At 53.9% G+C, this 12,852-nt stretch overlaps 1 protein-coding gene across 1 annotated transcript; it reads left to right on the forward strand.

The window, feature by feature from the left end:
• Positions 1-2,291: 2,291 nt before the first annotated feature.
• On the forward strand, positions 2,292-3,500 carry AYL99_05351 (hypothetical protein; the record flags this gene model as incomplete). The annotated part of the gene is made up of 1 exon (XM_018836863.1): positions 2,292-3,500. One exon carries the CDS (start codon positions 2,292-2,294, stop codon positions 3,498-3,500), a length of 1,209 nt encoding a protein of 402 aa, XP_018693716.1.
• Positions 3,501-12,852: the final 9,352 nt, after the last annotated feature.

Below are 12,852 nucleotides of genomic sequence, written 5' to 3' on the forward strand. Positions count from 1 at the left end.
AATCAATACCCCGCGAGGCGCCGTCCAAGCACCATGGCCACTCCACACAAACGTTTTAGTGTTGGTGGTTTGAGCTGAAAGAAGAGTCGGGCGCGCAGCATCTTCACACAGTTGTATTGCATAATGGAATCAAAGGCGGGGAGGGGTCGTCACACAACAGGGGTGGTCTCGACGATACCGCGACTGGATCTGACAGAGCGGCACCCCGGCGGAGTCGATGATCTTCCCAATCCAAAGTTGGCACAAGCTCAGAGCTGGCTGTGAGGAGCTTTGGCGACTGACTGTTTGGGGACGTTCTAACGAATGTGGCGTTCGTCTCAAGTCGCCGCTAGCCGTCTCAGCCTGGCTGGAGGTTCCCACCGTCCTCAAGTCGCTGGATTCCGCGCGCCAGATTCCGGACGCGATCGCGACCCCTGTCCATCATCTGTCATTGGGCCCTCCGTTCGCCAATGCTATCTGCAGCCAGGACGCTGCTCCAATCGACGCCCGGGCCTCGCAGGGGCCACAACGGTCAAAACGCTCCGGCTGCAAGCCGTGGCTCTCGCAATTTTAGCTGCTCGAATGTTTGACGTGAAGCCCAGACCGCCGACCACTCACAGTGCCCGTCGCTCTGAGGTCTCGATCGAGTCCTTGACATGCAACTATACTGCTTGCAGCTGCTTCCTCCATCATCTCAGCAAAACGGTGATTTGACGACATCGCTTGTTGATTGCTCTTGGGCGAACCCGCCATCATCATCACCGATCAGGGGGGTCGAGTCCATTTCCGCTGGCGACGGGATCCAACAAGGCCGAATTAACTCTACTGCGTAGGCAAAATTCAAGTATCCCCTCCCACACCCTCCCCCAAGGGTCCGCTTTCAGCTTGTTGTTGGAACCAATACAACCCTCGGGACTTGCCGCCGGGCTCGGAATGGAGTCGTATTGCCCTGATCGACAGGTTTGCCCCTCAGCGTCCGGTCACTGATAATCCCAGGTTTCTAGGGATACTCATCTCAATGCTGCTGAAAATCTCCAGAGATCGACGCCGGTGTCGAGAGAGTTTCCGCGCGTTATGCATGCAATAGAGACCTGAAAGCGTGAACTCTGCACACCTCCACTCTGCCGTGTTGGGAGGGTGAATTTGTCAAGATGCCCTGACCTTCTTGCTTGTCCTGGTATAGGCTGCCCTCAATGGGCCTGGGGGTACCCATGTCGCCAGATCGATCTGGTGGAGTACTTGGGCGTTTTGGGTCGACCTTAAGCGGGCTCTTACGCTGCCCTTCCAGCTTCGACAAGGCAAACAAAATGGATCCATGGGACGAGAAGGGCTAGCGCGTCACCGCGATCGCGGCGTTGAGCTGGCGCTGAGGCCCTGTCCCCTTGGGCCTGCGGTCCTGCTCTGGCTGGGTGCGGACTTTGCCCTGGGTCAAAGTGAGCTGGCAGGCTTAGCCGAAGAACACTGCTCCATATCCTTAACTTTTCCCATATCCTTTTAGAGTTCGGTCAGGAGTGATCCGGGAAGGATGGGCGTGGGTCCCCAACTTGGACTCTGGCTTCTCAACCACCATCCACAAACAACCGGCCGGGCTTCCGAAAGAGGACGTCGAGAGTTCCCAACTCGCCATCCATGGCGCGATGCTAGCTCGTGCGTCCAGCGCCTCTTTCCCTTATTCCCCCTCTACGGACCACAGGACCTCTATCCGTACACTACAAACACCGAATGATAGCAAGTTTCGAATATCAGAATTTCACCTTTTTGAACCCCTTGGACCACCGAGCCCAAACTCTTCTGCGCTTCCCACTCACAAGACTCGATTTGGTCTCGGATCATTGTTAAGTCAAGCGCGGACCGGAGGGGTGAATCACCCGTAACCTTGACCGTCTATTGGAGGATCATCATTGAACATCCAAAACATCTTTGAATTATTGCCTCTGGGCCGATCTTCCTTTTCTCAACTTCTTCAGAAAGCCTGTTCTTCCGTCTTCTACTCGACCATCGCACTCGCATTTCGAAACTCATACACAACCGTCGCTTCCAAACAACAGTTGAAGACAGAACTTCTTTCCTGTCCGTTTCTCCTGGGGGTTTTAGTTGTGGATATTAGGTTGAGGGTTCCAACGGACCGTTCACGCCCACCCCCACTGGCCCAGAACTCAGTTCAAGGCAGGCACTGGAGGCCGTCTCTACATATTTGCCTCCTATATCGACTGGACTCGCCTCTGAGAGTGTGAATTTTCTCGACCTCGTGTACCTTCTGAGAAGAGTAGCCCGACGCCGACTACGTCCTGCGCAACCATTCCCGCATCAACATGTCTCGATCCGGCCGACGAGGCCCATGGCTACCAGAGGAAGATGCTGCTCTGTTGCATCTTGTCAGAACCCAGGGACCGAACAACTGGGTTCGTATCTCTGAACACATGCAACACCGATCTCCCAAGCAGTGTCGAGAACGATATCACCAAAATCTAAAGCCTTCTCTGAACCACGATCCTATTTCGGCAGAGGAGGGCGAAGTTATTGAGCAACTGGTCCGCGACATGGGAAAGCGATGGGCCGAAATCGCACGACGACTGGGCAACCGAAGCGACAATGCGGTCAAGAATTGGTGGAATGGCAGCATGAATCGCCGAAAAAGAAACACAGGACCGCACGGTGCTGCTGCCAAAATGGTGGGATATCGGTCGCAACCTATCCTTGCATCAGCTTCGTCCCTGCCATTGAAGCAGCTCTATCTCCCAGAGCAGCTAAGCCTACCACCATTCTCAGTCTCAGACCCATTTCACAGGCCTGAACTCAGTCCCTCAAGCACCCTAGGCATGCGACCAGACCGTCGATACGACCTGCTTCCGCGACCGGACGGGCGCCAGCTTTCCGTACAAACTGATTGCAGATCTCTTCTATACCCGGCGTGTGAACAGCAGATTCCAAGCCCTCTCCAGCCTCACTCGGCTTCTGCTCTGCCCAGTCCAGGAGGGAAACCACTCCTTGGGCTTCATAACTGGTCTCCCAGTCGATTAGAGTGCCAGTTGCCGCCGCTGAACTGGCCCGAAGCGCCTGTCCCATCTCCGGCCGCGACAGAAGCCTCACAAGGGTCATTTCCTCAACAAGCGCCATCGCTGGTATCAGACAACCAGTCGAACTGTTCTATTTCGCCAAAGACGGTTACGTCTCCTCGTCCGGGCGGGACCGTGGGTAAATTGCCGCCTTTAGACCTGTGGCCAGAGATGCACCGCAGAAACAGCACAGGCAACTATCCGGATGCCGAGATTGATGGTTCTTGGAAAGGGCGAGCGCAACAAGATTTGCCACCGTATCGCTCAGCGGAAAGGGCAGATTCGGTGATTCCCGAAGTCACTATTATCGCGAGCTCGCCGCACCTACCATCACGCCAGAATGCTGCAAACCACCTGCCCAGCCTGAATACGGCGGTGAGGTACAGCCCCGGCCCATCCAGCGGCAAGCCGAACTCTCCCACTGAGAAGGACACTCGTATGAACGTGGCACGGCTTCTTGAATGATGGTGCCAGGATTATCAGGGTCCCTCAGCCGCCAGAGCTGGGATGCGCGGCACTGCATCGAGCCTGGCAGCAACATTTCTGCTTCATTCCCTCTGGTCCACCGCGACCAACTGTAACAACACGGGCGGCAGGTTAGCCATCGGGCGCTAACTTCGAGTTTCATGAGTGCAAGACTCTACGATACCCAAAACTGAGCAAAGGGACTGGTCGGGTCGGGAGTTTATTGGGTTCATGTTATCAAGAAAATCTCTTTTTATCTTATTGATTTAATGTTGGTGGAATGTGACGAGATCTACTCTTTACGGGCGGGACGGGAACCCCAGAGCTGGGGCATGAGTTGTATTGATTCTACAACGGATGTCCCAGTTGGACTTCCAGGAAACAGGTTGCAGGGCGAACTCACTGGGACGGTCTCTTTTTCTTTTTGCGGGCAGACCTTGACGGGCACTTGACAGGCACTTGATGGGCGGGCTCTTCCATAGCTAGGGCAGGCAGGATTGATTCAAGCTGGAACGGCCCACAAATACTGCGGGCGGATCCAGAAAATATTGATACAGAAATCTATTGTTTAATTGTGGCTTTGACGTACATTGTCTCTGGTATGGACCTCATGTTCCGTCGCTATTTTGACTGTTGCTATTGATGAAATAACTTTTGCCGCTGACTGCATAACCCACGACGACCACGCTCAGCACCTCGAGTGAAGTTGCCAAAATTTGGTTGTACGATTGCCCTTGCCAACTGGCCAGACCGTTGTCGAACGTTTGCTGCAGGCAATCATGCATCTGATCCCACCCTATCCTCTCCCTCCTGGCTCAATCATCGTCCTTCTATTCGTGAGGTGGGCACTGAAGCCCTCGGTGGCGACGCCCGGCAGTCACTCGATCTTCCTGCCGGGGAGGCTGGCCATGGGGCAGACGGTCGACCAAAGAGACAGGCGCAATTCCAGGATACCAATACAATGGGAAGCTGAGGTGATCGAAAAGGCCTGGTCCACTGTATGCCGTGTCCCGTCACCAGGATCCCAGTGGCAGCAGCACTATCGTTTTCCATCACCGTGCTGCACACCTTGCTCTGCAAAGGACTGACGCCAACAAGCAGCCAATCACACGCCCGCGCAGGGATGGTGTCACGGCAGGGCTCCAGCGAGAAGATTTGAGAGATCGCCAAGCTGCGCTAGAGGCCAGATATCTTGTTCTAGCAGGGCCAACAAGCGAGGAGGTCGACAGGGGGACGAGGCTAGAGGGAGATCAGACGCGCGCACTGTCAACTTGACCGCCGAACGGCCACGACTAGCCTTCCTGGGCAGCAGCCACATAGAGGAAAGTCTAATGGGTGCCTCCCAGGCCACTTTGGGTCGCCGATCGGGCTTCAGCAGTTGGTCCCCGTAGCGGACAATTGGAGCTGACCCCAGGTAAGGCCCAGGTCAAGCGTTGGACTCTAAGCCTGGTGCCTCTTCGGCACAACTGGCCTACACTGGGTGGATAGGTGGATGCTGGTGGGCTCCTTCCCACCGCTGCAGAGGTCGAGATGGCCTGCTTGCCGGACCCAGGGCTCGTTCGCTTGTCCGCCCGCTAGCAATTGTCGATTTGTTGTGCCGGCCAAGGCCTCAGTCCAACCCATGTACGACACCTGACGATGGCAGAAGGGCCAGTGTGTCCCAGTTATACGTCGGGCGTGGTCAGGGCTGCACAGCGGACGTTGAAGCCACAGGCCGCTACGGTACCTGGGTACTTCGTTTCTCCAGCTCGCCTGGCAACTCGCGAGTGCTCTTTTCTGGCTGACATCTTTTCACTCGATTGGATAGTGGTACCCACATGTCAGTGGTCGCTCAAGTAGGCCCCAAGAACTTGAGAGGTGCAGCTTGGCCATGAGGAAAGTACGATGATGGAGATGATGATGCAACTTGGACCGTACACAAGCCTCTCTCGACCCGTCTCATTTTAGAGACCGTTGGTAGATCAGTGGAAATATCCCTGGGCTAGGAGTGCCACCCATAAGCTGCTGTGGCCCATTTTCCCTGCCGGTGTCTCCCTTCCTCCGAATGACGAAAGGGCTCCCCTGTTGTTCATTTTCTCGCTGTTCCCAGCCTACGGAGGGTTTAGCAATGCCGCCCAATTTCTACGCCTGCGCGAAGGCTGAAGGCTTTGGATCCGTCGAGCTCGGCCCCCGGAAAAAGGTGTTCGGCCACGGAAAATAAATTGTTGTTTCAAGCCACAGCTCGGAATTGTCCCCGTTCGTCAGAAAGATAACGGTGGCCAGAGGACGGTGGGGTGGCAGGATGTCTGTATGTACAGGCTCTGGGACCGAGTGCATTGCGGTGTAGCGACATGCATCGTGGTCTTCTTCGGCTGTCCATGATAGGAGTTGTCATCGCCCTCCCTAATCGGCCCATGGACATGATGATCACCACGTCAAACAAGCCTTCGCAAAGCGGCCGAGCAGCAGGAGCTCGGGGTGACTACTACCCACCATTCTCGAAGACTGCAGATATTGTCCCCCTTTTGCTGACACAATTACGAGATGAAGTATGGTTTTCGAGCACGATCTACGCTACCACTGACTTGACCTGGGAACCATGACAACTTCTGGGACTAGACTGCATCGGACTTTGCAACTTCCACGAGGCGACGATCAATATTCAGTGAGATCGTCGCCTGGTCAATATTCGCTCCTTAATTGTGGTCTACACAGCGGTCAAGGTCGCATGAAAGAGGAAGCATTGCTTAGTGTCAAACGGCATATCCAAATCTTTTGCCCCGGAAAAGACATCTCCATTTAACTTTTGTGTCCTCGATCAGGGAGCGCAGGCTCGAGATCGGCGATCTTGGGAAAGTTAGTCTTCGCTTCGTATGAAGCGAGGCGTCAACGGGGCTGCGATCACGATTGACGGCCTGTTGCAGACCCCGGACTCGTCTGGAATCAAGGATTGCACAGCCAGTGATTGCCCTGCCACCCACTGCCGGAAGGTAGGTCGACAAGCGAGTTTCATTGGCCCCCTGAAACGCCACACGTCCTGGAACTGCACAGCAGCAAGTCCGTTTGCCGAAGCAGTTCTCCTGAGGCTGTGACGAGCGACCTGCTTCATACGGAGTACGAAGGACAAAACGCCACAATTAGAGAGAGACATGAGCTGTGGCCCACCATCTATCTGTATACGAGTGCTCGTACCGCGCATGTCCTGGCCTGTCACTAACCGTTATTTGGCAGATGAAAAATATATCACAACTACCAGGAATAAGTCCATTGCATCTCATTACATTGCAGATCCGTCATATCTTTTCTCCTTAGGGAATGTCAGAGTTGCAATGGATCGTCTTTGCCAGCCTTGCACGACTCCTTGAAGCCCCGGATATCTCTTCTACGCGGACACTCGCGGGCCGATCTGACCCCCCTACAATTAAGCGAGCTCGGTCGTGTGTCTCAACCAGAAGATGATGGGCATCTGCCACGAGTCGACCATGAGATCGCCAAAGGCCATGATGCAGAAAGAAAGGAGTAGAAGACCGAGCCCGTCCTTGTAGAACGACAGGGTTGATCAGCGCTTGTCGATCTATTACCCCTTCTCCCCTCGTCTCGAAGAAAGACCACGCGCAAACTCCTTCGGCTTCGCAAGGCGAATTTCAGATGTCGAAATCAAGGATCATGTGTCCAGCGTTCCTCCAGTGTGCCCTTGTCTAGCGCTACAAGATGACTTGGGACTTTTCTCGAACCGTTGGGAATTTCACGTAAGCACATACTCCGTATCGAGGGACGGCACTGGTGGCGGGACCACGAATGGCTGCCACAATCAGGGCTTGTCTGGCAAAGTCCTGGTCGGACATGTGTCAGTGTGAGACCTTGATCTCGTGTACCTAGTTCATCCCCGTAGCTTCTACGGAAGCTTCGGTGACCTTTCGGGCCCCCAAGGAGCTTGGACCAGCTGCTTTCGCCTCGCCAGTGCCACGGGGGTCGTGGCGCAATGGCCGCTGTGGTTATTGGGTCCGATCAGCCGACAACCCTCGTTTTGGCGTGGGTGCTTATTGGAACTAAGAACCACTACGAGTCCCATCTTGCCCCGGGCCTTACCTTGAGGGCTAGCTTTTGCCCACCAGATCCTTTTCTACTACTCAGACCGGTCCTCACAAGTACGAACGACATGCAGAAACCGATTCGCCAGTTGCTAGGGCTCGTAGGTATTTTCGGAATCAGAATCGCCACCAACCGTCGAAACCGTCCAAGCTTGCAGGGCCTGTCCTTGCTTTGTCCGAAGCTCGAAGGACTACCTCGTACTGGTTAACGCCGCCCTCCTCAGTCCGGTAAAGCCTCGAAGCTGCGTCCTCGACCGTCCCCTCCCGGGTATATACTACGAGTTAGAATTGCAAAGACCAAACTCTGCCAGTCATACTTCCTACGGTACATTTGTTAACCCCCAGGCCACAACGGGTCATCACCCAGGACTCGGCACAGCTTGCACTTCTTTCAGGAACGAAGCTATTCCCGTCGCCCTCGTGCACTCGTACTCCGTGTTCGGCTTTTATTAAGGAAATTTCCCCGGTTCGAGCTTTAATGATCCTGCCAGGTGGCGATATTGACTCAGGCCAGAGGTTGTGGGCTTTGGATTATGCTTGCCAACCCCATTCTGGCAGTCTCAACATTACTAGAAGTGGTGCACGCCGATTAACGACTGGTGAACAGGTCATCGGCGCCTTGTCTTATGGCGGATTTCCCCCTAAACTGGATTAGCGGCCCAATGGCTTCTGCCAGGGCCGTCCTCGACTTCGGCTCACGGCAGCGGCAAGAATTGACGACGGAAAAAGCCAGAACCACTTTTGTTGTTGTTGCTTGCTGCCGTTATTGCTGTTGTCAGCGGGGGTCCCATAGAGCGGCTGGTTGCACGTTACAACCACATCACAGCTCTTGAGAACGGGCTGTGTGCTCAATAGTGTACACAGTATATTCAGCCCATGTACCGTCTTCTACGTGGAGATACATGTCCGACCGGCTCGCGTTCGCCACCTAAACAAGCCACAGATGCTGTGCAACCATCTACCAAAACGCAAATCCCAAGATCGAAACCACTGCAACATTCAACAACTAATGCTCGCCTTGGGTGAAGATCTCAATGTGCCCATAGTGGGCGAAGGGTTTGCCCACCCACCCTGCTTGATCACGCGTCGGAGCTTGTCATTGTTGTTCGCGTGGAGTTCACAAAGGTGCCTAGCTGGTCAGTTGGCTACAAAACTTACAGTTTCTTCGGATGTCCAGAATCGGCAACTACCAGCAATGGGGGCACATCACGCCACCCGCAGAGCAGCTCGTAGGCGTCTCCTCCTTCGCCCTCCATTCGATCTTGCTGTTAGCCATCGCTGTTTCCTCTTTGTTCTCTTGTCCCGTTAGTGCTCGACATATCCGGCTGACGCAGATGTGAGAGCTCAAAGTGAATGCCAGGCTGTGAAACTTCCGTACAAATCATGGGGCCTAGCGGACGACGATACTTTCCTTTTCGGCATTCTCCTCCCTAAACTATTGCTCACGCAATCCGGAGGCCGCTATGGGGATCGGGGTGCTGGTTGCACTGCCTAAGGGACCTAGAGGAACGGACCTGTAGAGGGTTCTCGGTGGATTAGACTCTCTCTGGACAACGCCTGTACGAGCCCCATGGAGGACTGCGCGGGGCACCATGCGCCGTGTCGCTCTGTTGAACGCACCGCAAGGCGTAACAGGAGCGGCAAGTGCCATCTCCATGGTCAGCAGGTACTGTGCATTGACTCTTTGATCGCCATGCCACTGTTGGCGCAGTCCTCAACTTCCCAAGGGCTTGCCTGACGTTTTGAGACACTCCTGGGTATGTGACGAGCCGTTCAATACGTGCCTGGGAAGCTTAACCTGGAGGTCACCCTGCATCATGGTCCCACTGCTCTCCGGCATCCGAAGAAGTCAATCTACCGCTACACGGAATGAACTGGAAACTTGATTCTGCTTGAGCAAGACTTATGTCGTCCCAATGGATCAGACTTCCAGACATTTCGACCTTGGACGAGTCGCCCCTTAAACAATGTCGATCTCCCTCCCCCTTGTAAAGGAGCTCGCGGCTTGCGTGCAGGTCCAATCTACGACAGGGTTCGAGGATGGGGTATACCTGCCCCCAAAAAGGCGTTTAAACAGCTCTTCATGCGCAATCCCCTTCAACGGGCACACTCGCTCAGGGATACCCTAACAAACTCTCCAGGACCGTAGCCCTTTCACGAGCTAGTTAGGTCCTGTGCTACCCCTCTGTGCTCGTGCGGAGCTTGCCATTGTCCACGTCGACAGGAGATTGGCTAATCTAGTTATACGCCCACCGAATACCATCTTCTTATTGGAATGTGGAGGCAGAAACGTGAGGCGTAAAATCATGTTTTGGAGCACTGCGACTGATAGGATGCTGGCAAAGAGATTTGAACCTCACCATCTCAACCCGCTTACTGACTTACCGCTTGATCAAGCCGAGCGTCAACTTCCGATCGGTCGATCTTGTGCCTTGGAGCTCTTCCCATTCGGTGCTCGGATATGCACATACCTGCATAGCGTTAAGCTGAATCCGTCGCGCTGCAGATCCTTCAGCTGAACCAGGGCAGATGCAAGACGCCCTGCCGCTCTCTTTTGCCCCCCTGGATCAGATGTCCTTCAATAATCGACCTAGGATGCCCAAAATCAAGAATTCAGGTGGTATCTGGTCACGTATCAACAGACTAGGTCTCCTCAAGATACAGTGCATATTGGATGCAAAACTTGTGGGTTTGCCACCCCTCCAGCACGGTGGGTATGAGGTTACGCAATGGACAACGTCCAGAACACGCCTGTTGGATCTATCGTGCTGTGAGCAGCTGTGAGCAGCTGTGAGCAGCCTCTTCGATACTACTCGTTGCTTCCTTCTGATCCACTGTAGGCACATCGACAGCTGAGAGAATTCAATATTCTGGCTTGGGGGATTGCATCGAGCGAGTTTCGCCAGACTGAATCAATTCTCGACCAACATGGATGCTGCGGTGACGAAGTGCTTTTGTCCGCGGCGAACAAGTCAAGTCCCCTTGAGTCCCCTCGAGTCCCCAGCAGGCAGACCCGCCCAAAGACGACGGGCTAGGATGGACCCCCTGGATTTGAATGAGCACCAAGCTGCGACTCATGTCCGAGACACCTCCTGCTTCCTCCGTAACCACCACTCACTCTTCGTTGACTGGATGTGCGGTACCGATTCGCTGAGCAGGCGCTTCAGAGGTGTGAAGGATCCTGGGCCTCCGACTCCAGACTCGCCATCGGCGACGAGGGAGAGAAGGAAACCAGCTGTGCTGTGGGTTCTCCCCAGAACTTCCCAAAACTCTCGGTAGGGTAAAAGATCCAGCAGGCCATACAGGCAACATCTGCCGTTGCTGAGATGCTGTCTGTCTTTGATTTCGTGATCTCTGGCATGTTAGTCTGGAGTCCCTCAACCTTTGCCACCCGCCGTTCTCCCCATCGGGTCCTTTGTCCAACCCTGTCGGGCCCTCCCAGCTCCCAGCACTATGGGGGAGATGCACCAGGTAGCCAGCCCGCCGCTCTTCGTTGGAGTAGGGCTCTCATTCATGCCTTTTTGCGCATAATTTCCCTGGAAGAGGTGAGTCCAGTAGTTTGCGTGTATCGCTAGGCTCAGCCAAAGAGTAAGTGGACATCCTGCCAGAGGAATCAACGCAGGGCTGGCGAAAATGGATGGTGGAAAGTTCTGGGAAGGAAGAGTTCATCTCTCTTCCTGGACGAACCCCATTGTCCAACGCGTCTGTCGACACCCAGCTCAAAACTCCTGGGATATCGAGAATTTCTACACTATAATTGGGCCTTATGCTCAATCGAGGTTCTTTCTTGCCTTGACTTGCCAAATGATATACGGTTTTCATGCTCTGTTGCCTCTGTGTCCACCTGCGGCGTTTCTCCCTTGCGATGACTGACAGTCTTGTCCTTCTTCTCGAGCCTTGTTCCGGACTTCTGTTGATATACGGAAAGAGATGGGATGGCGGGCAACCCCTGCACTCGGAAACGGGCCTTGATGAGTCTGGAGTCGCGCATTCATGTCTCGTCTGCACAAAGCCCTCAACCGTCGGAAAGTCTGTCTTAGCAATTACCGCCAGGTTTCCTATCGATTGAGCCGGTTACCTGCGACACTTGTTTCTTTAAGTGATGAGAAACTCGTCAGATGTCGCTGCCCAGGATGACCGTCTGTGCTCCCAATGCTCGATTTCATGCCTGATTTTACCAGACCGAAGCGGTATCAAGAGCCGCCGTGCCTGATTCAGGAGCACTTGCCGACGAGAAACGGACTGATCAATCCTCCCCCTTCCATTTCGAATCATTCATTCGTCTATATATTATACCAGTCCTTCAATCTGACAAAGAAGAAGCGAGCTATGAAGAAGAGCTTGCCAGGGACGACATTCCTTCATTTCATTTCTCTTCATCATTCCTCCGGGTCTTTTCATCCATCCTCAACGCCTAACGGGCGGAAAGGTCAGCCTCTCACTACTAATACTGCTAGATAAGTTTGCCGGTCCTTGTGTGCTGTTTCCCCCTCCCTGATGCCTTACCTCCTCGAGAAGACTGTGGCAGCCGTATACCCACAGAGGTGTATTCTCCAGAGACTCTGTATTTCCTCCGAGAGAACACGCGAGACAGGACACGACAAAAGGAGGGAAACAACAAGATGAGGAGGGGGGATGGAACAGCTCTAGAAAGAGGACAAGGGTGATGACGGATCTGAGACGACGGGACATACTTCTGCAGCATCTCTCTGTCTCTCTGCAAGAAACATGCCCTGGAGGTGTACGACGGGAATCTCAGCAGAATTGAGGTAGGTCATGCTAGTGAAAGGAAGATGAAGGAGGAAGAGATTGGCATTTGGGTCGCTCGTGAACAAAAAGCGGACGGAAGTCCTGAATGTGTTCATCCCAGAGGGCAGAAATAAACTCAACGAAAAGCCTTTATCCCCAGCAACGACCCTGTGGATACGACAACTCTCACAGCCCTCAAATACCTACCTCCTTACTTACTTGTTACCACACCAAATGCATATCGTACGAGGGAAACCTATTCAAAGACTGGGTGTGCAGGATGCTTTCCCTCGAGGACTTTATATTGCTCTTTTCCCCAGATTCGTTTCGATGTTCTTTCTTTCTCTTCTTTCTTACGGTCCATCTATCTCGACTCCTTCTCCCTTCTTCATTATTTTTCGTCCTGTTGTCCCCTTGCCCGGCCCCCCATTTCTCTCTCTCTCTCTCTCTCTCTCTCTCTCTCTCTCTCTCTCTCTCTCTCTCTCTCTCTGGCTCTCCTTCAATTGTATCGGAGTCTCGATCCTGAGGATCAA

Source organism: Fonsecaea erecta, assembly GCF_001651985.1.
Source record: "Fonsecaea erecta strain CBS 125763 chromosome Unknown Scaff4, whole genome shotgun sequence".
NCBI lineage: Eukaryota > Fungi > Ascomycota > Eurotiomycetes > Chaetothyriales > Herpotrichiellaceae > Fonsecaea > Fonsecaea erecta.